The sequence below is a fragment of the Spermophilus citellus genome, assembly GCF_964194105.1.
Source record: "Spermophilus citellus genome assembly, chromosome: 3".
NCBI classification, from domain to species: Eukaryota; Metazoa; Chordata; class Mammalia; order Rodentia; family Sciuridae; genus Spermophilus; species Spermophilus citellus.
The window spans coordinates 175,238,214-175,263,835 of NC_138184.1; the positions used below are offsets into that span (position 1 = coordinate 175,238,214).

General features: G+C 35.7%; 1 protein-coding gene across 2 annotated transcripts in view; it reads right to left on the bottom strand.

Annotated features, from left to right (window-relative positions):
* The window catches only part of NAMPT (nicotinamide phosphoribosyltransferase), a 36,434-nt gene extending 14,866 nt beyond the window's left edge, over positions 1 to 21,568 (bottom strand). The window contains exons 1-6 of one of the 2 annotated variants that reach the window (XM_081288016.1): positions 20,929 to 21,568; positions 12,212 to 12,368; positions 10,596 to 10,699; positions 8,635 to 8,763; positions 3,347 to 3,505; positions 2,707 to 2,843 (exon numbers count right to left, since the gene is read on the bottom strand). In XM_081288016.1, the coding sequence (XP_081144142.1) occupies positions 2,707 to 2,843; positions 3,347 to 3,505; positions 8,635 to 8,763; positions 10,596 to 10,699; positions 12,212 to 12,368; positions 20,929 to 20,985 (743 nt within the window). In that variant the 5' untranslated portion in view covers positions 20,986 to 21,568. The remainder of the gene's footprint in view (positions 1 to 2,706; positions 2,844 to 3,346; positions 3,506 to 8,634; positions 8,764 to 10,595; positions 10,700 to 12,211; positions 12,369 to 20,928) is intronic. The other variant, XM_081288015.1, reaches the window with a different exon arrangement.
* Positions 21,569 to 25,622: the final 4,054 nt, after the last annotated feature.

Below are 25,622 nucleotides of genomic sequence, written 5' to 3' on the forward strand. Positions count from 1 at the left end.
TGTGATATAGATTTGGGCCTACTTTTTGCTCCATTAGGTGCAGGCTTTCTGGACTAATTCCTAAGTCCTTGATCCATTTTGAGTTGAGTTTTGTGCATGGTGAGAGATAGGGGTTTATTTTCATTTTTTTGTATATGGATTTCCAGTTCTCCCAGCACCATTTGTTGAAAAGCCTATCTGTTCTCCAATGTATGTTTTTGGCACTTTTGTCTAATATAAGATAACTGTATTTATGTGTGTTTGTCTCTGTATCTTCTATTCTGTACCATTGCTCTACATGTCTATTTTGGTGCCAATACCATGCCTTTTTTATTACTATAGCTTTGTAGTATAGTTTAAGATCCGGTATTGTGATGTCTCTGGCTTCACTCTTCTTGCTAAGGATTGCTTTGACTATTCTGGGTCTCTTATTTTTCCAAATGAATTTCATGATTGCTTTTTCCATTTCTATAAGGAATGATGTTGGGATTTAATTAATAAATGGGAGGGACTCAAACTAAAAAGCTTCTTCTTAGCAAAAGAAACAATCAATGAGGTGAAGAGAGAGCCTACATTTTGGGAGCAAATTTTTGTTACACATAAGTCAGAGCATTAATCTCCAGGATATATAAAGAACTCAAAAAACTTAACACCAGAAAAAAAAAAAATCAATAAATGGGCTAAGGAGCTAAATAGACATTTCTCAAAAGAAGATATACATTAGATCAACAAATATATGAAAAAATGTTCAACATCTCTAGTAATTACAGAAATGCATCAAAATCACTTTTAAGATTTCATCTCATGCCAGTCAGAATGGCAGTTATCAAGAATACAGACAACAATAAATGTTGGCGAGAAATGTGGGGGAAAAGGCACACTCATACATTGCTGGTGGGACAGAAAATTGGTGCAACCAATCTGGAAAGCAGTATGGAGTTTCCTTAGAAAACTTGGAATGGGACCACCATTTGACCCAGCTACCTTACTCCTCGGTCTATACCCAAAAGACTTAAAATCATACTATAGTAACGCAGCCATATCAATGTTCATAGCAGCACAATTCACAATAGCTAAACCGTGGAAACAATCTAGATGCCCCTCAATAGATGAATGGATAAAGAAACTGTGGTATATACACACAATGGAATAATACTCAACGATAAAAAAGAATAAAATCATGGCATTTGCAGGTAAATGGATGGAGCTGGAGAATATCATGCTAGTGAAGTAAGCCAATTCTCCCCCCGCTAAAAAAAGCCAAATATTCCCTCTAATAAGTGGATGCTGATCCATAATGGGGAAGGGGGAGGCATGGGAAAAATGGGGAACTGTGATTGGGCAAAGGGGAGAGGGTGCATGGGGGCAGGAAAGATGATATAAGTTGATGGACATCATTACCCTAGGTACATGTATCACTGCATGTATGGTGTGATGTTACGTCGTGTACAACCACATAAATGAAAAGTTGTGCTGCTACTGTGTACATTAAATCAAAATGCATTTTGTTGTCATATATACCTAATTAAAATAAATTAATTAATTGTAAAAAGGCCTAATTAAGGATAAACTAGTATGATGTGCACACAGTTAACATTCAATGTCAAAATGAATTTGAAGGCTCTTATGAACTTTAATCTATTTTCAATCTACTCTATGTTCTCTGAAAAATCTGTTTCAGACTTTACTTCCTGAACACATCTATGCTCTCCTCTCAAATGACTAGGTTTGACACATAGTAAACAATGTCTCCCTCAAATTTTATAACTCCTTCAAGAATCAAGATCTCACCTCTTTTTAAAAGCCATCTTGATCCTACCAATGATCCTACCTCTCTTTGCCTTGCACTGCAATAGCACCTTGACCATACCTCTTTAGTAGAACTATTTAACCAACACAGCAGACTTTTACTAGTGTACTCTATTTATCCTAAGGATACGGTCAGATTTTTTTTTCTTTCTGTCGTAGCACTCAGCAGACTGCTCTGCACATGAAAGCTGACCAGTTATGCATTAGATAATAAATATTAAAAAATAAAATAAAGCTCATTCTAAACTCACTGCTAGTTTTAGCACCCTGTAATTTTCAAGTATTAGTAGAACTTAATAAACACTTCCAAATTATTAAATAATTGTTATAAATACCCCTGAAATACATTTTAAGATCTCCATTTATTTTTAATAAAGTTAATTCTATGATTAGAGCAGCAGTAGCCCAGATTATAATTTCTTCCTGGTTTCACTAGAGATGGTTTGAGAGCAAAAAAGCATAAAAAGAATGTGAATACTCTTCCTTTCATCAAAAGGGCTTCCTTGCTCATCTACAGTTGAAGTTACTGAATCCATATGGCAATTGCAAGGGCAAAGATAAGGTAAAAAAGAGTGATCAGGAATTTACAATTCTTGACTTCATTTAGTGAAGAAAATCTGTATATGGAAATATGGCAAATGAAAAATATCCCTTACATAAAACCTATGTGGCAATATAAGTATTGGAAAAAACATCTTAAATTGTTTTACTAGGGTGGTTAAAAGTTCTGAATCTCCCTGATACTAACCTTTATAGAAAGTATAAACACTGAATTATTATTGCTTATATTCATGAAGGTTTACTATAATGCCATGTTCTTTAATTAAGCAGAATATCATTGAGTTACAAATACCAAACTAAAAAAAAAATAGTTTTAGAAAACAAAAGTTTAATGGTAGGATGAAAACAAAATTTTACCTGTGTTCTGCAGCTGGAACAGAATAGCCTGGGACAGGATCTTTTGTTCCATAATATTTTTTAATTAGTGCAATTCCTGCTACTGTATCTGTTCCTTTGAAGTTAACCAAATGAGCAGAAGCTCCTATGCCAGCAGTCTGGAAAATCAATGATAAACCAAAAATTCAAAAAGAAAACCCATATTTAACATAGCCCATGTTTAGCATAGCTCCTAAGGGAATTACTGTCTTTAGCTATTTTAAACAGATAATACAAAGATTCTGTTTTTCCTAAACATTTAAGGATTCAACTTTTACCTTCTCAAAAAGACCTATTTATTAGTGCCCCACCTTCACTTCCCATCATTCTTCCTTCCTCTATCCTGTCTTATGCTTCTCTATAGCATTATTTGACATGTGATGTATTTATTATATCTGTATGTCCATCCATCCCTCCATCAAATGTATCAAGGACTAGGACACTTGTTAGAAGACAAAATAGCAAATGTGTCTTGAACAGAGAGGAACACGTAGTGTTGACTGAATCTTTGGAATTTTAAAAGGTGGTCTATACTAATCCTACTAACATCCAGAAAAGTTTATAGTGGTACTCTACCAGACAATCTACATTTTATTAAATAAGATTTATTTCAGTTTCTTACCTCTTGGGAAGAGACTCCTCTGTAGCCAAAATCATGTAACTTGTATTCCAGACCATCTAAGTTACCAGAAGTTTCTAACAAATATTTGGCCAATATTTTCTTCTGCTCTCTAGAATTTGTGGCCACTGTGATTGGATACCAGGACTGCACAAGAATAGTCTGTTGGAACAAAAATTAACCATAAATATTTAGACATGAAAAATACAGGGTTCTTCCTGAGGAAGATCCTAGCTTTCTCTGGAGGAATGTTCTGGACTTCCACACTATCAGGAATATCAATTAAATATTTCAATTAAACAGTAGGATGCCTACCATGTGCATTTCAGATATAATACAAAGCTCAGCTCTCAAATCAGCAGCAAAGAAGATAAATGCACCAAGCCCTTAATAGTAGAGAACTTCAAGTTACCAAGTTTTTGTATCCAGAACTCCAAAGAAGCAAATATTTTGAAAGACCATGGTGAAGGACCAATTTTCAATCTGTTATGGACTGATAGTTTTATAAAGTACACTCATACCCAGATGTCAAGCAATGTCAAATTATTGTAAAGTTTCTATACATGCTTATTCTTTATTTCTGCATTTAATGTAGTCCTGCAACAAACAGGTCATGAACTAGTACTGGTTTACAGACTACAACTTGAATAGTATCAGTTTAAAGAAGTTACTCATTTATTCCTCTAGGTGGTACAGTATTTAAGTTTCGCTGGATGTAACATGACTTTTGGTAGTTCATGTAATGAGACACTGAGTTTAGCACTAGAAAATTCTATTTACTATGTTGTGTTTTATATATCCTTAAGCTTTTGTTAAAATTTATTATAAGAAGCTACATAAAACATTTCTGCATATGCTATACAACTGCAAGGTCGCTGACTTATTTTGTAATATAGTGACTATAGGTTCTCATATTAGGAAGTAGAAGAATTGCTAGGTTCCTACTCTTTGGTAAGAACTGTTCCTCGGTTTCTTCTCGTTTCTTAGCTGTCAAGAAACACCAAACAAAGTCTGATGCTTAATCACAGCAATAACATTAATTACTTTGGGTAGGGAATTACTTCTTTCCCATTCTAGGATAATTTCTATTTTTATCATATAAACCTGATAGCATGTTATTTGAAGAAGCTTCAAATCTATTTTAGAAAGAGCTGCTAAAATGACAATGCCTAAGCTGAACCAAAAAATACTTAATTTCTTAAAATTTTACAAAATAAACTTTTAAATACCAGCTAAGTGATCCATAAATAAGTAAAAACAACAAGATTTCATCTTAGACCTGTCAATTTAGTCATTAACAAGTAAAATATAGTATCAGGCTTGGTTAAATACAGCACTTGCAGCTCTTCTCCTAAAGAAATAGTCCATTTCCTCATCCCTAGATTCAATCAATATGCCTTTGACCAAAAGAATGTAGCAAAAGTCATGTTGTGTGACTTCCAAGAACCTGTTAGAAGGTTTTGAAATTTCTACTCTTGCACTTTGAACTATCCTGCTGTGAAGCAGCCTAGGTTATGGAGGCCTAGTAATGTTCAGCGTTCTGTGCTAAGGCCCCACACATGGGAGTGAGGCAATTTAGAATGCCTAGCTAGAATGCCTAGCTAATGCTGGTACGTAAGTCCAAGCAAGACTACCAGAGGACCATCCAGTGAACCACAGAATCACTGCAAACAATATTTTATTATGCCAGTGTGTTCTGGGGTAGTTTGTATCACAACAGAAAGCTGATGCAACTCCTAACTTAGATCAATCACCTCTAATCTTTGACCATTCTGTTCTTGAAATTCCTTTTTTGATTCCACTGCCAGTGCCTGCGATTCTTCTACCTCTAAACTTTGGTCTCTGTGATTTATTCTTCATATTGCCTCTGGTTATCTATCATTCTAAAGCAAGCTTTATTTATGTTGATTCATTCTTAAAAAAAAACCAAAAAACAAACAAACAAAAAAAACTTTAATGGCACTCTACTTCCTGTAGGGAAGAAAAGCCAATTCTATACAATTAATGTTTTCTATTATCTTGCAGTGTTTACCATCTAAAAGTTTATCTTCTACTATACTTTTTACCTTTACAATGCAGCCCTCAATGGACTGTGTGTTCTAAAAACATTGGTCCATGACCTCAACTCTTCTTCACACTTATTTAATAAGCTTTTAAAGGTACCCCCCCTCACACACACATTTCATGATTCCTTAGCAAAATTACCTATTTTTCTGGTACTACCTCAGCATTACTTCTTCATATTAGTGGTTAGTTAAGAATGAATTACCTAAAAATGCCATTAATAAGACATTTCTTACTCTAATTTGGGTCCAGCAATTTTTTTTTTTTTGGCACATAGCTGGTACTTAATTGATATTCATTTGTTGAATTTAATTCAGTCAACTCTCATTTTTATTCAACTCAGATATCACAATATTATCTAGGAGTATGAGAAAAATATAAAACACAATGTGAAAAAAACTCTAGTTGAGTTATAAAGGTAGAAGATTGACCTTACCCCTCGAAAAATGCCAGGGAAGGAGAGAAATAACTATCAGACACAGTGATCCTTCACATCACCATTTCCTTTCCATAGTCCAACAAAATCAGCTTAAATTATACTCTTAATAAAATCACTCCCCTTTTAAAAAGATCACTGTAGGTGTAAGCAAGGGAAAAAAAGGCAAGTTAGTTTGGGTTAATCCGAGGTCTAATGAAGTAGGCCTTGTTGGAACTTAGCAATGTGCCCACAAATCAAGATACAATGTTTAGCTGAAAATGAAGATTAAGGTAAATGAACCTATAAAATTTCCTTTCAGAGTGTTCACTGTAATGTCATTGTGCAGGATAAGAACCTTGCAGTTAAAAATGGTGTGGTACAGAACAAAGGTGGCACCTTCACTGTTCAGTTGTCTGCCCACCTCTCAGGCCTATTTCCTCAGCTATAAAATGATGACATTTCATCACTGTTTATCATTTTTAAATCTTTTTTTTTCTTTTAATACCAGAAAGATATGGTTTTGTTTTTTGGTAGACGAGAGGAGTAAATTTAGCCCAATGTGCTTGCCCCTCAGCCCCTTATATGCCTGAGACACTTTGCAGAACTCCTAGGTATGCTTAAGTTTATTTTGAAATCAGATGAGAGGATTCAGCACCAATACTGAAACTAATCAAGCAATTCAGCAATTTTAGTGTATTTTTAAATTCAGTATAGTATTATCAGGTGAATAACAATCAATGAATAGTTATTAATAACCTAAAACATGCATCAGGAAAGGGAAAAGAAAGACTACTTGGTAATATTGTTCAAAATGTTTTAAACCTGGAACATCAAGTTTGTTGGGACTGGTAACAGATTTCAAATACCAAATGGTAAAAGGGAGTTAGAGATTGATAAGAATAGGATGAATTTCCTCTATTCTCACACAAAACAAAACACCTCACAAAGGATATAAACTGACCACAGAGAAGTCTATTCTGGAGATAGGACATTCACAGTAAACTTAAAAAAAGGGGGGGTGCTATCAGAAACTACAAGGAATAAAATTAGACCATAATTCTTGTGCCTTAGATAAACATTACTGCCTAGGACTCAAATGATTTAAAATAACATACATTAAAGGTAAACTCAATAAAAATTGTTTCAGATTATAAGCAACTAAAAGCTATGGTCTACATATACTTCTTGGCCAAAATTTAAAAGTCCTATGTTGGATTTATGTTTAATAATTTATTTTATTAAAATGATATATGTATTTGTTAACAAACTATCACTCTAATATGACTGATATAAACCTTTTTACTTTATGGTTTTCTAACAAAAGTACCCAAAATAATAATAGTTATTAAACATTTCTTTTTAATGTATTTTTCACTTTCAGAAGAGGATAAAGGAAACTGTACATGAAGAATGGTAAAATGGTAACTAAATAATTACTTTCATAAGTACTTGCTTAGAGAAGTTCAACTAGACATAGGAACAGTATGAAATCCTCAGTCAGAAAAACTAAAAAGAAAAGAAAATGTTTACACACAGATGATGAATTTTCTTCCTGCCTGGGATCCTTGGCTTTTAAAGCAGAATGCTAGTCTAGATGATATATTTCAGAACTCTTCTACTCTGACAGTTCAGTGGCATGATGTGCGTGAGAAAGGCCCTGGGTTTGATCCCCAGTCCTACCTCCACAAAAATGAATGAATGAATGAATGAATGAATGAATCCCCAACAACAACAAAAACTCATCAAAAAACCCTGTTCTACTAATAATAATATTCCTTCAAAATCAAAATTTGCCAGTATAAAACTAGCAAGATACACTCTCTTTTCACAGTTAACTCTAAGTTTTAGCATACAACCTATTAAAACCTTTATTGAATTAATTGTACATTTTACTATTATTGACCTGTGATGAGTTTATGGTCTGTCAAGATTCTAACAGTGTTTTAACTTGGTCAAAAATGTTATTTCAAAACATTTCAAACATATTCTTAGACTTCTTGCTTTTCCAAAGTTTTCTCAGTCTTTAAAAGTGAACTTCAAATATATTATTTTACATCATAACCAATTATTTTAATCAATAAAATTATTAGAGTTAGTTTTAACAATGAAGTAAACAACTTTCAGTAAGGTGGTATTTCTGTATTTACTTGCTACAGTATTTCCTCTTATAGATAAAATTCGTATTAAAATGTTATGAAACTAAATAGATTACCATTATCATAACTGTGACTATGTGAAAACACATGACTACTTAGGTATATATGCAAAGAAAACAAAAAAGCTTAATAATGTAGACTAATACCCCATAATGTGCCTGTCTCTTAGTTTTGGAAATTAACCATATGAATAGTGAATCTTGCTTGTATTATTAAATGAGAAGCTGAGAAATATCAAATAGTAGACTCTAGTACCTAAACATCAGAGAATATAAAATAATTATTAAAAGCTAAAATAAAATTCCACTAGTCTGAATGGAACAGAATATCCATAAAATGTATTATGTACCTTTGCTAATTTTCTAACTTTGCTCTACTATACGTTTATAATTACAACTAAAAAAATGGAAGCTAATTCTCCGATTTTATTTACATAAAAATCTTAGAACATTAGAATTCAATGGAAAGAACCTTAGAGAGCATTTAACCCAACCGTCATTTTATAGATGAGGAAACTGAGGCCTGGAAGAGTTATTGAACTGTAGAAAATTATATAACTTTATTAATAGCAAATTCTCAACTAGAATCAGTTCAATAATAGTAACCTTCAATTATTATTAAATAAGAATTTTTAAAAAACAAAAACAATTCACCTCAATCCAATTTGTTAGCCAGTAGCACTCTGGATCAGTGTTTTCCACTGTGAAAAGAACGTTTCCTCTGGGAATGACAGACCCTTCAGGAACAGCCTTTACTTCTATTGGAAGATGCCCATCGTACTTCTGGTAGGAAACAACAATGCATTCATTCATTCATTCATTCAACAGACAATGCTCAACTGCCCATTTTATTAATGTTCTTTACATTTTACAGAAGCTAAATTCATTGTCATGGAAACAGCAATCACAGATGCTGTTATACTGTTACACCTACCACTAAAAGAGGTAGATAATTCCAAACTAATCAAAACCAGTTTTCCCCCTACTTGTTCAGAAAACAAACAAACAAACAAAAAGGATGAGTTTATTTTTCTAACATTTGAAAAATATTCTAAGAACACTAATTTTATTCTGTACAGGTCATTTCCATAATATAAAGGCTAAAGACAAAGATAAAATAAAGGATTGCTATGAAGGATAAAAGAAAGTGGAGAGAAGAAAGGAGTAGAGAGGATGAGAGAGAAAGGAAGGAGGCAGATTTCTGCAAAAGAACCTTAAATAAATTCTTTATTCTGATAGTAGACCTGAAATCATGAGATAGCCAATCTCAGCACTTGGTGATCAATAAGGAACTTCTTACTACTATAATAATTCCCTTCAAATTAGGCTGAGAGTTAGTCCGCTATATGTTACTAGGTATTTAAATGTACACCTCCCCAGCTTTATGCCCAAGGCTGTGGTTAACTTTTGGCTAGGAAGTCATGTTATTTCAAAAAGCCTAATAATTTATGTGATTTGGAACAAGATAATTGAATGTGTGTGAGATGTATCACGAAAGTACTCTCCCTTACAAATCCTGCCTTGGATTCAAAAGCAAATGGAAGACCTAGGGCAAGTCACTCAACAGCTCTAGGTCTCAGACTCTGTAAAATGGGGCTAGACAAGATACTTTCTAGAGAATCTATGATTCTCTAAGATTTCCTGAACACATAACACAGCAATGATGCACCACTCTGGAAGTTACAATAATAAGCAAAGGACCTAATTGATTGCTGTGTTTTATTCTCACAACATATCTTACAAAGAGAAATGAGGCAAGTGCAGCCCAAAGACTTTATTGACCTTATTTAAGATATGCAGCACAGTGTGCTTCCCTAACTTTTTCATAGGTACATAATTACCTAAGAGTAAAACTCAGTATTTTAATATAGGCATGAAAGTTAAAGTGATTATTGTGTTTGACAGTCTATATAATGTAAGAAAACTTTCATTTTTGAGACGTAAATTAACACAACATTGTGAGATGCTAACAGATTCTATTCCCAGACTATCTGTATAATACAGAAACCATCAGAAGACATTCAGCTCTTATGATTCAATTCCCATTTCTTGGCATTTCAGAAGTTCAAGCAATAAATTTAAACACACTAGACATTATTTAAAGTACAATAAAGAATAAAAATCAACTTAGTGGATCTATACTAAAACATTCTAACTTTAGTGAGGGAAATGTCCCAGAATTATTATGTAGTGATAGACTTAGGGCATCTATTTTCAGTCAAAAAACAGAATGAAATTTTAAAATTCCCAAATAGCCATGTCTTTTCTTAATTATTAATTTATTTTCACAAATAATTACATGTTCTTAGGTATATTTTCAAGAATGGATCAAACTACCTTTCCAAAAAAAGTTGTTATTTAAATTATAATTCATTCATATAATAAATTACCTAGACCTACTATAGATCATGTGCTAATGATTTACATGGAGGTAGAAAAATCAAAATGTTAGAGGAGTACATTTTAACAAGAATGTCCAATACAGCAATTATATTCAGATTGCAAGCAGAAAAGAACTATAATTACAGTCTAACCTTCTATTCAAATTCCTTCACAAGAAATTTTGAACTAAATACAAAACAAAAACAGATCAAAACACAAAACCACTTTTTTACCTCAAGAATGTAGTTCCAACCCTTTTCATTAAAGACATCATCTTGGAAATGTTCTTTGTATACCTCTTTGGCTTCCTGGATTTTCTCTTTGGTTACTACTTTACCTAAAAGGATACACATGTTCTATTTATATTTCTAAACACATTCTGTGAGTTGCTGAATTGTCATAGCATTAATGTCTTCAGTTATTTCACCCATTCCATGGGTTAAAACAAATAGCAACAGGTTAAATGACTCATGTAGAGTCAACAGCAATCAGAAAAGAAACTTGTACTTCTAATCACTCATTCTAAGCATAAAGGTTAATTTATTTTAAAAGCAGACGCACAATAGAAAAAATTATTACTTATATTATTTTTTAAAAAATCACAATAAATTATCTATTATTTTAGATACTCTTTGAGATGATTCAAACATTTTTTATGTTTTCTAGCAGAACATTCTCATTTTATTCATAAAGAATGTGACCAGTAACTTAGTAATTTTTGCCCACCCCTGTATACATTTATTCTTTTGGCTATAATACAAGGCTAATAATAGTAGAGTACCTACTTAGAGGATGATTGTGAGCTAAAAAAGACATAGAACAATTTATAATAATGCTGGTCTAGAGCATGCAATCAATACATTTTGCTTAACCATATATAATGTCTTAAAAAGTTTTAAAGCTATAGAGCTCAATTGAGTATATCACTGATCTTTGGAAGCTATAAAGTTAACTAGTAAACTCATTTAATATACCTTGGGCAACCTTGCCACAAAGAAGTACTTCTGATATCTAGCTAGATTTTCAATAGCATAGCACATCTGAACTGTCTGATCTTAAAATAACCAAGAAAATGGAAAAGACTTATCATTTGTATAAAATTAAACTTAACCTATATTCAATTTTAAAATTATTTTTATTACAAAATTTGCAAGATGTATAATGTCTTTGGGAATTGTTTTCTCCCTAGAAATATGATTATAAAATAGATTAGAAATAACTTTTCAAATAATAAAGCACAGAAATTCTTGGGGGATGTCCTGGTTTTAAAATGCATTTGAAAATAAGTCCACAATTATAGGTAGTTTTGAAAAATAAGTCTTGAAGGTAAAACTGAGTAATATAATTCTAGTTATAATTGCTATCATAACTCAAAATGAGTTTCCAAGTCAATAAATTCTATACTTTGAATTAATGACTAAAGACTATTAGCAGACCAGATTAGCTTTTCAACATTACTTTTCAAATTTTATTCCAAAACTTATCGGTTTCAGAAAACCTTTCTCATATTGAGGACACCATACAGAAAACCTTTCTCATACTGAGGACACCAAGCATAAACGCCAAATTCTAAGATATAATGCATTCAAATTAACAGATTAAAAAAAAAAGATTCCAAACAGACCCTAAATACTTAAAAGTAATTAAGGATTGGGAATATAGCTCAGAAGTAAAGTACTTGCCTAACATGTGCATGCCCTGGGTTCAATCCCCAGCATCACAAAACAAAAATAAAATAATTAAATATCAAAATTAGACTATTAAAAATTACTTCAAATATTATAACAATATAGAAAAAACATGAAGTTACATAAAAGCAGTATTTTAAATGTACTAGGAAAAGTAGTACCTTTTAAGTACTTATTAAGAATGTACTGCAACCCATAAAATACTGTTTCCTCGTATTTCACCTTCCTTACTTTGGAGTTTTCAGTCTTCTTTTCACGGCATTCAAAGTAGGAATAAACTTTACTTGTATTGGGTGGGTACTGTTTATAATGAGTAACCTATATAAAGAAAAACACTTTAGTTAGAAAACACCAGAAAAGGGCTGGGCATGTAGGCTGCATGGTAAATGTTGGCCTAGCATATGTGAGGCCTTGGGTTCAATTCCCAGCTCCACCAAAACAAGATGAAACCATCAGAAGAATAGAACATAAATCATAACAGAAAAGGCTTGAAGTTATTTCAAAACCTGGGAAACTACTTGCTATTGATCAGCTTCTTTTCCTGGCCATATGGAATTAAAAATAAGTATTTTAATAGTTCAGTATCTTAAAATCAAAACCAAAAGAGACTACCAAATTTTATAAACAACAAGACTGAACTCAAGTAGGTACAAGGCTTCTAAATTGGAAAAGGATTTCAATTGGTCTTGAGGAACAGTCAGCCATTCATTCAGAAAACAGAAGCAGCTTCCTGGGGAGCAATCATACAAAATAATGAACTGAAACTTAGCAATTGGACACATAATGTATTTGTATTCCTTATCTGAAGCACTTGGGACCAGAACTACTTCTAAAACATTTATATATAATTATGAGATCTTTTAGACAGAAACAAAGTCTTAACACAAAATTCATTTGGATTTTATATATACCTCATATAGTGCACCTATGTTTTGAGTGCAACCTGTCACATGAGGTCAGGTGTGGCCTTTTATCTTTGTGATATCATGTTTGTGCTCAAAAGTTTTGGATTTTGCAGCTATTAAGAATACAAACAACAATAAATGTTGGCAAGGATGTGAGGAAAAAGGCACACTCATATATTGCTGGTGGGACTGCAAATTGGTGCAACCAATCTGGAAAGCAGTATGGAGATTCCTTGGAAAATTTGGAATGGAACCATCATTTGACCCAGCTGTCCCACTCCTCGGTTTATACTCAAAGGACTTAAAAACAGCATACTACAGTGACACAGTCACATCAATGTTTATAATATTCACACACACAATTCACAATAGCTAAATTGTGAAACCAACCTAGATGCCCTTCAATAGATAAATGGATAAAGAAACTGAGGTATATATATATGCAATGGAATATTACTCAGCATTAAAAGAAAATAAAATCATGGCATTTGCAGGCAATTAGATGGAGATATCATGCTAAATAAAGCAAGCCACCAAAAACCAAAGGTCAAATGTTTTCTCTCATAGGTGAATGCTGATCCATAATGTGGGAGGGGGTGTGGGTGCGGGGAGAGCATGGGAAGAATGGAGGAGCTTTAGATAGGGGAGGGGGCCTGTGGATAGGAAAGATGGTGGAATGAGATGGACGTCATTACCCTAAGTACATGTATGAAGACATGAATCGTGTGACTCTACTTTGCATACAGAGAAAAGATTATATGTGTACTGTGAATTGAAATGCATTCGCTGTCATGTGTAACAAATTATAATAATAAATGAATAAATAAATAAAAATATGAATAGGTTTCAGCACAAATTTCTAAGAATCTCAAAAATTATCTGCTTTTGTTTAAAGAAAATAAAAAGTAAAAGTGTCATAATTTGAGTTTTATTTTAGTTTTCTCCACATTAAAACATGTCACTAATAAAAACAAAACAAGGGGAAGAATAACATGTATTTGCCTGGTTGAAAGAAAGGAATCATAAAGCTTTAAAGTTTATAGTATAAGGTGAATCATGACAATAATGGAATAAATCTTTGTGGACTAAATTTCACGGATGACTACTGTAAACAGAAATTATTTTCTTGTTTAGTTCTGGTCTCAAGTTTAGGAAAGCCAACGTTTTCTTTGACTGCACAGCTCAATCTCAGTAAATCTTGGCTCTATCCTAAAGATAGCTTAGCACAAGCATTCCAAAATGAATGCATGTTCATGGTCACTTTCTGAATGGCAATCCTCTGTTCCCTCTTCAATGAAGCAAACTTACAGTTTCCCTTCTGTTGCATACAGGCAATCTTGGGGTCAAATCTTTATAATAATATGTGATCTGAGAGCCTAGGTTCTTCAGGAGACTAAGAACCCTGTTTTGCTCAGCTATAAGAGATATCTGATGTCTGGGCTTCAGCAATACTTAAATGTACATGTTTGGGCTTTTTAAGGTCACAACCTAAGGAATGTTATCACTGTCAGCTTAAGTAGCTAAGTGAGAAAGCTAATACAGAACTCACAGCAATTAAATCAAATTTCAAAATGAGATAAATATATTTATGAGTGATATTTCAGAAATAAATACCGTAAGATCATTACCTCAACTACTTAAAAAACACAGATCAGAAAAACCTCCATCTAAAAATATACCCAAGGTTATGTAAAAATGAAATGTACAGTTTACAATCTAATAACTCCAACTCTTTTAGTGGAGGTTAAGTAGGGAGACAGAAGAAAAGTCACTCATGATGAAGTCAAATTTGAAAACAAGGTCTAGATCACATAGTGCAAGTTTATAAAAGTCAAATCCACAGGTAAGATTTCTCAATAGCCTGACCTTCTTTACAGTTCAGATATTTAACAATGCATCTTACAACAGATTTAAAAGCATTACAAGGAGCTGGGGTTGTGGCTCAGTGGTAGAGCACTCACCTTGCTTGTGCGAGACCCTGGGTTCAATTCTCAACACCACATACAAAAATAAACAAGTGAAATCAAGATGTTGTGTTCAACTACAACTAAAAAATATTTTAAAAAAAAGCATTACAAGACTAATTATTTGCCTCTTCTGAGAAAGGAAGACAATGGAAATGTCTTTGAATACTCCATCAGGATCTAAAATTATACTAAAAATTTTCCATCAGACAAATACAGTTCTGGACAATAATTACTTATGTTTACAATTTTGAAGTCTTAAATTAGGCTTACTCACCTTTACTTAAGTATGAAAACAAATTATCACTTAAAATACAAAATTAGTTTCTAGTCTGCTTAGTCATAAATAAAGTATGTTCTAAAATCTTAGAGAATTTATGAAAACTCTTTCAGAGAATAGAGGTAAAGAATTTAAACTGTTTAGGCAAAGTCACAAACGAAAGTATTATTTACTATTAACTGTCTGCTAACACCTTAAAAGTCTGTAGACTACAGAGCATGTTTAGATATATTTATATGGTATATATACATTGTTTAAAGTGAAAAAATTTTTAAGCAGAGTTTCTTAGTAAATATTCAAAGAATTCAATCAGTAGATGGCAACTCTTTGTTTTGCTAATTTACTGTCCTCTTCATTTTATTTTCTGCTAAACTGGACACTCTGAACATCATCAGAAAATGGGATGATATGACATAAATCAAGAAATAGTTATAAACAGTTAATACGTTCACAAATATATACCCAGGACCTACTATGTATCAGGCATTACTATGTTTCAGATGCAGAGGACTGGCAAGTAAAATAGACATGGTACTAATTCTCACAGGGTTAATGAAGGCTTAACTGGGGGGAAGAGAAAAATAATATATAAACAATAATTTCAGATCAAGATGGATGCTATGAAAAAGAAGAGAGAATGATGAGCTAGGGGGACTTGGTTAGTCTTCTATGAGGTGACATGAGCAAGGCCTAAGTGACAGACAGAAAATGCTTTAGTATGAGGGATAGAACAGAAGGCAGGCCAGTGTGGTGGGTTCTTAGAGTATGGTAAGATCAGAGGTAGGCAGACATAGAGATAAGATCATTGGCTAAACAGGGTACCACAAGGAGTTTTGATTTTAAATTAAGCTGGGGTGAATATGATCTAGTTCACATTTTAATTTTTTGATGTTGGGGATTGAACACAGGGCCTTGTCCATGCTAAGTACATGTTCTACTACTGAATTGTATCACCAGCCTGTGATTCAAATTTTAAAAGAATCAATCAGCTTGGTGGTGCATGGAGAATGGATTACAGGATGCTCAGAGTGAAAACAGGAGTTAAGAGACTACTGCCCAATGCTAGACTAGTTGAAAGAAGTGAACCAGTATTTTTGGAGGGAAAAAAGAGAACTAGGCTGAGGGGCTGGATATGGAAAATAATGGTAGGGAAGAATTAAAGATGCTTTTTAGTTTTTTTGGTTAAGCAAGTAGGTTAATAATGGCACCATTCATTGAGACAGGGAAGACAAGACTGGGGGAATGGGTGGAGAAATTGAGAGCTCAGTTTTATATTAAACAAGAAGTTTCACAGTATTCAGAAATAAAGTGAACACAAAAGGAAGCTCTTAAATCATGTTAACTTTTTAGTACTACTTTAACTTCTATCACTAGAGAAGATTCTACAATAAATATAAAATTCTTCACTATATATAGAGAAAGAGAAAATATCTGATAATGTCCTCAGCCAACCTTACCATTAACAAGTTTCCTAAACTGGCATGGTCCTCCTGCAGGTAATAGAATGCCACTTATACAATAATACATGTATGGTAAATACAGACACACAGGAAAATGTAGCTTTTCAACAGAATTTAATTTCAGTTATGTGACTGATTTACCTAATGAAAGTTAAGCTTCTAAAAATTATTAAACTAGATAATAATAACTGATCTTATTTCACTGCCTAGAACAAGGTTCTAACCCTATATAAAAAGCGGCAGCTTTTTCCACTATGAAGTGCTGGCCAATCAACTAAATAAAAAAAAATACATATATCCTCAAGGTTATATATCCTTGTTCCAAGTATGACAGTTGAAAAAAAAAATATGAGGCATATTTAAGATGCCTACAATCTTTCTGAGAGGTGTAATTTTATCTAGATGTTTCTCTAAATGTCTCATGATGTTGATGTCTTTCTATAAGATGTTATTCCAAGATCTTTCCTCCCACAATAGGATCACATGGCCAAAGGCAATGACTACTAACCTAATTTTTCATACTTTTATTTTTGAGAGGACATAACAAAGAACAATCATTAAGATAAATAAACAAATAAATATACACATAAAAGCAGAAGAGGTAACATAGCCAAGGTCACAGAGCAAGTTATGTTGTTATACAACACCTGAAAGTATCAGAAAAGGATCTACTAGCCCCACACTGGTCAGGACTTTGTGCTTCTCCAAACTGAATGTGCTTACCAGGCACAGTGGCTCATGTCTGTAATCCCACAGGCTCAGGAGGCTGAGGCAGGAAGATCACAAGTGTGAGGTCAACCTCAGCAACTTAGCAAGACCCTGTCTCAACAGACAAGATCTTCCATTAATATGCTCCAAAAAAATAAATTAAAAGGGCTGTGAATATAACCTAGTAGTAAAGTGCCTCTGAGTTCAATCTCCAGAACCAAAACAAAACAAACTAATTAAAAAAACTAATATGCCCTAAACAGCAAAAGTCATAAACAATTCTTCTTTTCAGTATTATTTAGGATTACTCAAGTCCTGGAAATCTGTTGCCCCTGAAAATAATTCATTGCTCTTCAGCTATGAAGCACTAAACACTTCTAAGTATGGCTTAAGAATTTGGGGGTTAAATTATTTGGGGGAAAGAGAGAAATTCCAAAGATGTCTATGTATGATCATTATATTGCTTCTCTTAAACCTCCTGGTGCAAAATTTCTAATCACTTTTACCTCCTTTGCCACTCCTTCAAATCAAATTTCATCAGTTCATAAAGGAGGACATCAGCTGGTTGTACTTTCTTAAGTTATTATGAGATTATTACTGACCAATTTATCTACTATAAAGTAAATCCTTATTTATATGATTTTTGTTGCCCAAGTTTTCCTTATAACTTATAAAACTTACTGGGAAATTTGAAATATATGCAAAATGTCACAAATACCTATATGGATCCACAACAAGAAGACACAGGTAGTCTCTAGGGTACAAATTGAAGCAGCTGCCCCCTCCACATGAGGCTCAGGCTGCCAAGTGCATTATTATGCCAGCACTTTAGTATCAGTTCAGAAGCAGTTAGACAGAGGCAACTATGAAAAATAGGAACATCTCAGAGGATAACACTAGGAAGAACTAACTTGCCTATATGGTAATTCTCATCTCTCTCCAAATCTTTTCCTTAAAAAAGCTCAAACTTCTAAGATTTGTTAATTCAGTCAGAGGAAATAAAATCTTCCTTCCTGAATTCTTATTTATTCATCACTATAAATAAAACAGTTCTTGAAAAATTCTCTGAATTTCCAATATTTAATAAATGAACAGTTGAAAATGTGTTCAGTTCTAGATTAACAGCTTATAAATGATCTTCTGAGAAGCAAGCTACATTGGACAGCACATTTTATAACCAATGTGAGATGTGATTTAAAGTGTACAACGCCTAAGGATTAGTTTTGCGTACTATCTGTCTTTTCCAACTACAGTACAATTGACAAGCTCTTCCATTAATTTGCTAAAGGAAAAATGTTCAGAAATGTTAAAACTATTTTCTGCTGTGGTTTGTTACTAGCAATTATATACACCAGGAGTGGGATTAAACCAGAAAAGCAACTAGAAAAAAAAAAATCAACGTATTTCGCTGTCCTCATCAACACTTCTAGCTACTTAGTTCCCTACTTTAATTGGCCAAAAGTTTTTAAGAAACTGATATGGACACATAACATTCTTATACAATTTCCAAATAAAAGTTTTATTACTTTTAACCTCATTATTATTATTTATCTCTCTTCTTTACCTAAGGTAAAAAGGTTAAATAAAACAGAAAACAGGCTACAGGGACCACTAAAAACCTAATTTTAAGGAAAATGAAACTTACAGACTAATTGTTACTGTGGAACACACAATCTGTTTTAGTATACTGCTGTAACCCCTTGGTATAAAACAAATCAATCTGGATTCTCTTGAGGGATTTCTTGGGGGGAAAAAGTGAAAGCTAGTACTAAGGTGAAAATCTTCTGGAAAGACTTCATATAAGACAGGGAATAAGATATACCAGCTTGACTTGAAAATGGACAGGAATGAAATTTATTAAATGAGTGCAAATTCTAATAGTGTAGATAAGTATGACTTGGCAGGAGATTAGAAAGCTTCAAGGTAATTCACTATTCTAATTAAACGTATTCCAGAAAATTGATGTTAAACCAGTTTTACATTCTTCATATATAATGCCTAGAAGAACAGCACTCCCTTTTGTTTTTAGGCTAGACTTAACTTCCATGAACATTTCTCATTTACAATTCAATCACTGCATAAGCCAAAACACAACAAAAAATCTGAAAATTATTTTAAAGATTTAGTTAAGGCAATATTCTACAAAACCATTAATGAGACATTTCTAAAATCACTACTCAGGATACCATAAACATTACACTTGAACTGAGAGAACAGAAGCAGGTTTTAGGGTCAAGTGAAGGACCATACTTATAATGGTCACGCAATAGTGTAGATTTCCACTTTAAAATTTCATTTGAAAGATCACAGTGTTGAATCTCGGCTCTGTTTAAACGAAAACATATCTAAGTACTATTAACATAATCATAAAGCAACTGCAAAGAAATGGACAAAACAGAACTTAAGCAAAATGGAATTCTCTAAAAAATACTCTTCCAATATTGGAGTATTAAAAACAAAAAGGAAACAAAAACATGAAAGTATAATGCTTCATCATTATATTCCAACCCCCCGTGTTAAAAGGTAAATACTAAAATTTAAAACTAAAATTTATTTTGTGCAAGTGGGTTTTCTGGTCTGACATTTAGGTGTTTTTGTTTTTGCTAACAAAAGTTGGCCAAAGTATAGTCCAGTTTATTTGACATAATTTGAAAACTAAGAGAAAGAGTATTTGCTAGATTTTCCCCTAGTTTCTCCTTTGCTAATGTGTGTGAGTTTCAAATAAAATTAATGGGACAGTTACACATGCAAGTGTCCAATAAGCATACGAAGCAATGTTGTGTCATTTCCCTCTCTACAAGTTCTCCAGTGTTAAAACTCCAGTTCCTCTACCTCCTCGTGTTTCACTTTCCTTTTCACAGAAATCCTAGTGACCTCAAAGGTGTAAGAGCACATTGGCTTCTGCCACAAGGGATCAGAAGTGATCACTAGGTGCAAAGGAGTTTGAAACGCAGCCCAGTGGAGTAGGATGGGGGAGAATCCAGCAAGGCTACCGGGCACAACATGTGTCCTCCGCACCGGAACCAAAGGGTCAGGAACGTGGCTGCTCCAGCGACCCTAGCAGGACCTCTCCCACCTCTTACTCAGGAAAAGGACATACCTGCCCAGCAAGGGGCGAGAGCGCGGGATCGGCTCGGCAGGGAAAAGCCCTCTCCTCTCTCCACCGCTGTGTTCCAGAGGCCGTTACCCAACTGGTCCAGTCCTTGGACGAACCCTCGTCCAGGCCAACCCAGCCTGGGGCCAAGAGGCCCGCTCCAGAAGAGGCTGTGGGCGCCGGCACGCCGGCGGGCTCCGCGGGAACCCCGAAGCCGGGCGCCCCGACCCCGGCCGCGCCCCCCCACCGCACAGCCCCAGGCCCCGCCTCCTGCCGTCCATCCCTCCATCCCTCCTCGACCCACCTCCACTCCACTGCGGCGCCAGCTCCACCTGCCCCATCCCGCGGCCGCCGCCGCGCCTTCCCGCGGGGCCGCCTCGCACTGTGCCCCCAGACCCGGCCGCCGCAGTCTCGCGCTCGTCCCTGACGCGCCCCCAGTCCTCCCCTGCCCCCGCCCCGAACTGTACCTTGTAGGAGTCGGTGGCCAGGAGGATGTTGAACTCGGCTTCTGCCGCAGCATTCATCTCGGGCCGGAGTAGAGGGGGCGCGCGCCGCGAGCTCCCCAGCGCGGCTGCGAGGAAAGAGAAAAATGGGCTTCACCGCGCTCCGTTGCTTAAGTCACCGCTCGGTCTGAGGAGGAGGAGGGAAAGGGGGAGGACAGAGCGTGGGGAGGGGCCAGGGAAGGGCGGGACGGGAGTCGTGACGCGGCGGGGGCGGGGGCGATGGCGGCCGTGGCTCACAAGTTAGGGTCGGCGATGTCCAGCGGCCTCCTAACTCGGTTCCCTGCCCCGCCCACCCCGGCGGACGGGGGGGTGGGCCGCGGGGTGCTGCTGCGCGTGCGCAGAGCGCAGGGGGCGGGGCGGCGGGGAGGACGTGAGGCACGCGCTCTTCCTCGGAGACGCCCGACCCGGGAAGCTCGAGCGGCCTGCCGCCAGGGCGCGTGACCTGGGCCCTCGCCTCGGTTTCATTTCTCGGCCAGCGCGGAGGGGCGGGACCTGGGGGGCGTTCCCAGCCTCGCCCCTCTTGCCGTGAGCCAATTCGCCCGCGCCAGTTGGGATTTTCCTGCCCCTCTACCCAGTCCAGGCGGGTTCTCCGAGTCCACCTGAAACCCTGAGGGCCTCCCACCGCCCCCGCCTGGACTCCGCACGCGCTCAGTTACCTTTGTCTCCCTCTTGGATTAAGGATGAAGCTCTTGGCCCCATCCCTCCTTACCCTCCTAGCCCTCTGTTTAGAATCCGAGGAGCTGCGGTGACGAATGAGGTCTGAGGGTCCTTTAATTTGACGCGTGTACTCCGCTTTCGTCGACTCTGGTGACTGAGGTCTTAGATCCTTTGAAGGATGCCTTGATTTTCCTGGAGAAAATTGCCCATTTGTAAGGCGGAGGTTGAATATAGCCTTCACAGCTTTTGAAGGGACACGATCTAATTGAATCTAATATTGCCGGGAAGTAAAAGGCAGCCAGCCACGGCTTTGATAGGGTGCGAAACTGACTTTTTATTATCCTTATACTTGTTAAATCCTGGAAAACGAGTTTGCGACCCCCAAATAAAGAAGTGAGGTGACGTCTGATAACTTCACTGAAATACCATAAGACCACCCACTTACCTCTTATTCATAGTTGCATTTTGACATAACATTAGTATTCCCTTTGCATGTTCATGTTCGTTTAAAAAAAAAGTTTCTACGATTTAGGTTTACAAGATATAAGTAGAGAAAAGCAATTTAATGAATGAAAATCAATAGCAGAAGTCTCATTCCCCCCCCCAAGGGGGGGAGGAACTTGTGAATTGGAAGATATATCTCAGGGAAACTAGGAATATGGTTGATATTGCTTCAAATAAAAGCTTTTAGGTCCAGACTATGTCTTGAAGTCAACACACATCCTTGCCTTTATCCATATAGTTAGGTAGAAAATAGGGCAAAGATCATGGAATTGAGAGAGATCTTCAGGCACTTACCACGGTAGTAAATACTGCAAATACATTTCAAATTATCTTCAGCAATAAGGTTTAAAACGAGGTTTCCTTTTTTTCCTTGTTAATTTGTTTGACCCCATGTTTACTGGGGAAAGTTATTTATTTATTTTTGTTATTAATGCTTTATTGTTAAAAACAAAATCTGAATTCTCTGCTGGGGAATTATTTAAAAAAATTGTAATCTAGGTAATTTTTTAGAAACTTGAATTGGGGAGATTTTGTTAGATTAGGCAGTGTATTTCAAAGAAAGAAAAAGATCCTTTGGCCCTCTTAATTTGGTGTTTTTTTCTTCATTCACTTAAAATTTACATAACCTACTTTACTTACAGGACAAATTCTTATTTGTTGAGTTTTCTGGAATCCATGTATTTACAACTGACCATTGTTCTATGCTGTTTTATGCAGAAAAAAAATAGGATTCTGATTACAACGTGGGCTTTGTTTATGGTAGCACTTTTAAAAAAAGGCAAATTTGATCTTGCAAACTTTGAGTTGAATTTGCAGTTTTAAAATGAAAAAGCCAAATATCAGTACAAGTGAAAAACATGTTAACCTTGCATGTGTACTGACATAGCTTGTTAAAAGCAAGAATAAGGCCTGCACAAGTAGTATTGAACTCATTCCCCACAGCATTCTCTAGAAGAATAGATGGCAATCAAGTTATTATGGTTTGGATCTTAAATATCTTCTGAAGATCCATATGCTAAAGACTTGGTCACCGTTATCAGGAGGTGGAAGCTTTAAGAGGTAACAGAGGGAATGCTCTTAAAAGGGCTTTTGGCCCCTCTGCCTCTCTTTCCACTGTTTTCTGTCCTCAGAAGTGAGCTGCTTCCTCTACTATGTGCTTCCACCATGGTATGCTATGGCCCCATTGGCCCAAAGCAACCATCTACTGAAATCTCTAAAACCATGAGCCAAAATCAACCTTTCTTCCTTCCAAATTGATTATCTCAGGTATTTTGTCACAGCAACAGAAAGCTGAGTAACACAAAAGTCATGTGACTCATAGAAGATCACGTTTGCTGAAGACGGAATTAGGCATATTCTTATGATTGTACCTTCTACATGGTTGTTCCATAACAATTTTGAATTAATCAGGGTTTAGAAATTTAAAAAAAATTATCACCAAATACAAAGAATTTCATTTTGAAATGACTTCTCTTGAAAGGCAACTTAAAAATTAGTTGTATTAGTTAGCTTAGCTTTGCATTGCTGTAACCAAAATACCTTACCAGAACAACTTAAAGGAGGCAAAGCTTATTTTGGCTCATGGTTAGAGAGGTTTGATTCATGGTTGGCCACATCCATTGCTGTGGGCTCAAGGTGAGGCTGAACATCATGGCAGAAGAGTGTGGTGGAGGAGCACTGTTCCATTCATGACAGCCAGGAAGTACCAGACAGTGGTAGATCAGGAACCAAAGGGAAGATAAACCCTTCCAGTACAAATTCCAGTAACCCCCTTCCTCCAGCCATACTCTACCTGCCTACAGTTACCAACCAGTCCATTCAAACTAGTATGGGTTGTTGGGCTATAGCTCTCAAAATCCAATCATTTCACCTCCAAACATTCCTGTATTAACATATGTGCTTTTAGAAGAGACCTCATGTCCAAATCATAATGCTAGTATTTAGTATCTGAGATCTTTCAGTAGCATGTAAAATATCTGAGAATCTGTTTCTCTCTGGTCACTACAAATCATAAGTAATAACTAATATATAGACTCAAATGCCCTCCTCATGTAATTAAAAACTCTGGATTACTCTACTATTTTTACCAAACAGCTAATTAAGCACAGCAAATTGGTCCACCAATTCCTTGTTTCTAACCCTCAGAGTGCTGTGAAAGACCTGAAAGTCACATTTGATCAAAGTGGGTATTAACTGCTACACTCCTGTTTTCTACACACACTATTAGACAGCCTCTGATGCACTTTGATATTTTAAAAGTTGTCTCAGATATCCGATCTGATTGCACTTCAGGGGGAAAAAAACCCACGAAAACAGAAGACTCAAGAGAGGTAGGTGTTGAACTCACCCACCTGCAACCCCTGACAGTGGTCCTATTTATCTCCCTTTTTACTCACCTCTAGAAATACCATTTAGCAACAGTTGTCACAAAGACAGATGTAAAAGATAAGCTTTTAAAAATTAAACTTAGTTCTTTTTCTTATTCAAATTTCCAAGGCCCTCTTGGGACCTCCCAGAGCTCTAATTTCCTAGGAAAAGGCCTTGTCTACAGAAAGACATAGGTTATCTTCATAGAACTAATTATTTTTCAGTGCAGCACTCTAAAATGACCCAGTCTGCTGAGACTTTTACAACCACAAAGAGATACAGAAAACTACTGAGTCTTAATATAAAAGTACAAAAGTCTAGAGTAACCATGATCCACAGACGATAAGAATTGGTGCAGATGTATAGATTTTTCACAAACATTCCATTGCAAAGTAGTTTTGTACCTTGGTGGTGTGTTTGATGTCTGTCTACTCTCCTCACCCACTATTTTCTGGGCAATGCTGAGGTGATAAGCAATCTGATGTTAAACTCTTATGTAAGTCTTGTAGCCTACCCGATTTCTTCCTATTCTATGTATACAATATGACAAGTCTTAATTTTCCCATCTTTGTTAGTTTTTGCTTTCCAGTATATCTAAACCATTTTTTTTCAATTCCAATCAAATAAAATGGAAAATAAGGGCAGAAAGCAAAAACAAAAGGTTTAAATTCATCTTTAAAAGTAAGCAATTGTGCATGTTATGATGTTACATTTAGGGATTTGATTGTCATCATCACTTATAACTTTTGTAGAAGGCCATTGTTTGAGACTCGATAGACCAAATCAATGGCTGAGGGAATCAGATTGTTAGAACTATAAAAAGATGTCTTTTAATCCAATGTTTTATCAAAACAAGGTATGCTAATCAGTTCTAGTACAAGAAAGAAGTATCCAGTGGCATCTAGATACACATTTTTAGTTTTAATGTTTACACATTTTTGCTGAGTGTCAGAAAAATGTAAATGTTAGGTTGGTGGTGGCAACTTGGTGGTGACTTGGTGGCAACTTAGAACAAAGCAGCCCCCACCAAAAAAGAACATTAATCAGATGCCGGCGGAAATGCCTTTCAGTCAGCCAGATCTCCTGACAAACACCTGTCAATCAGCAGGACCCCTGGCCAATCCTGGAGT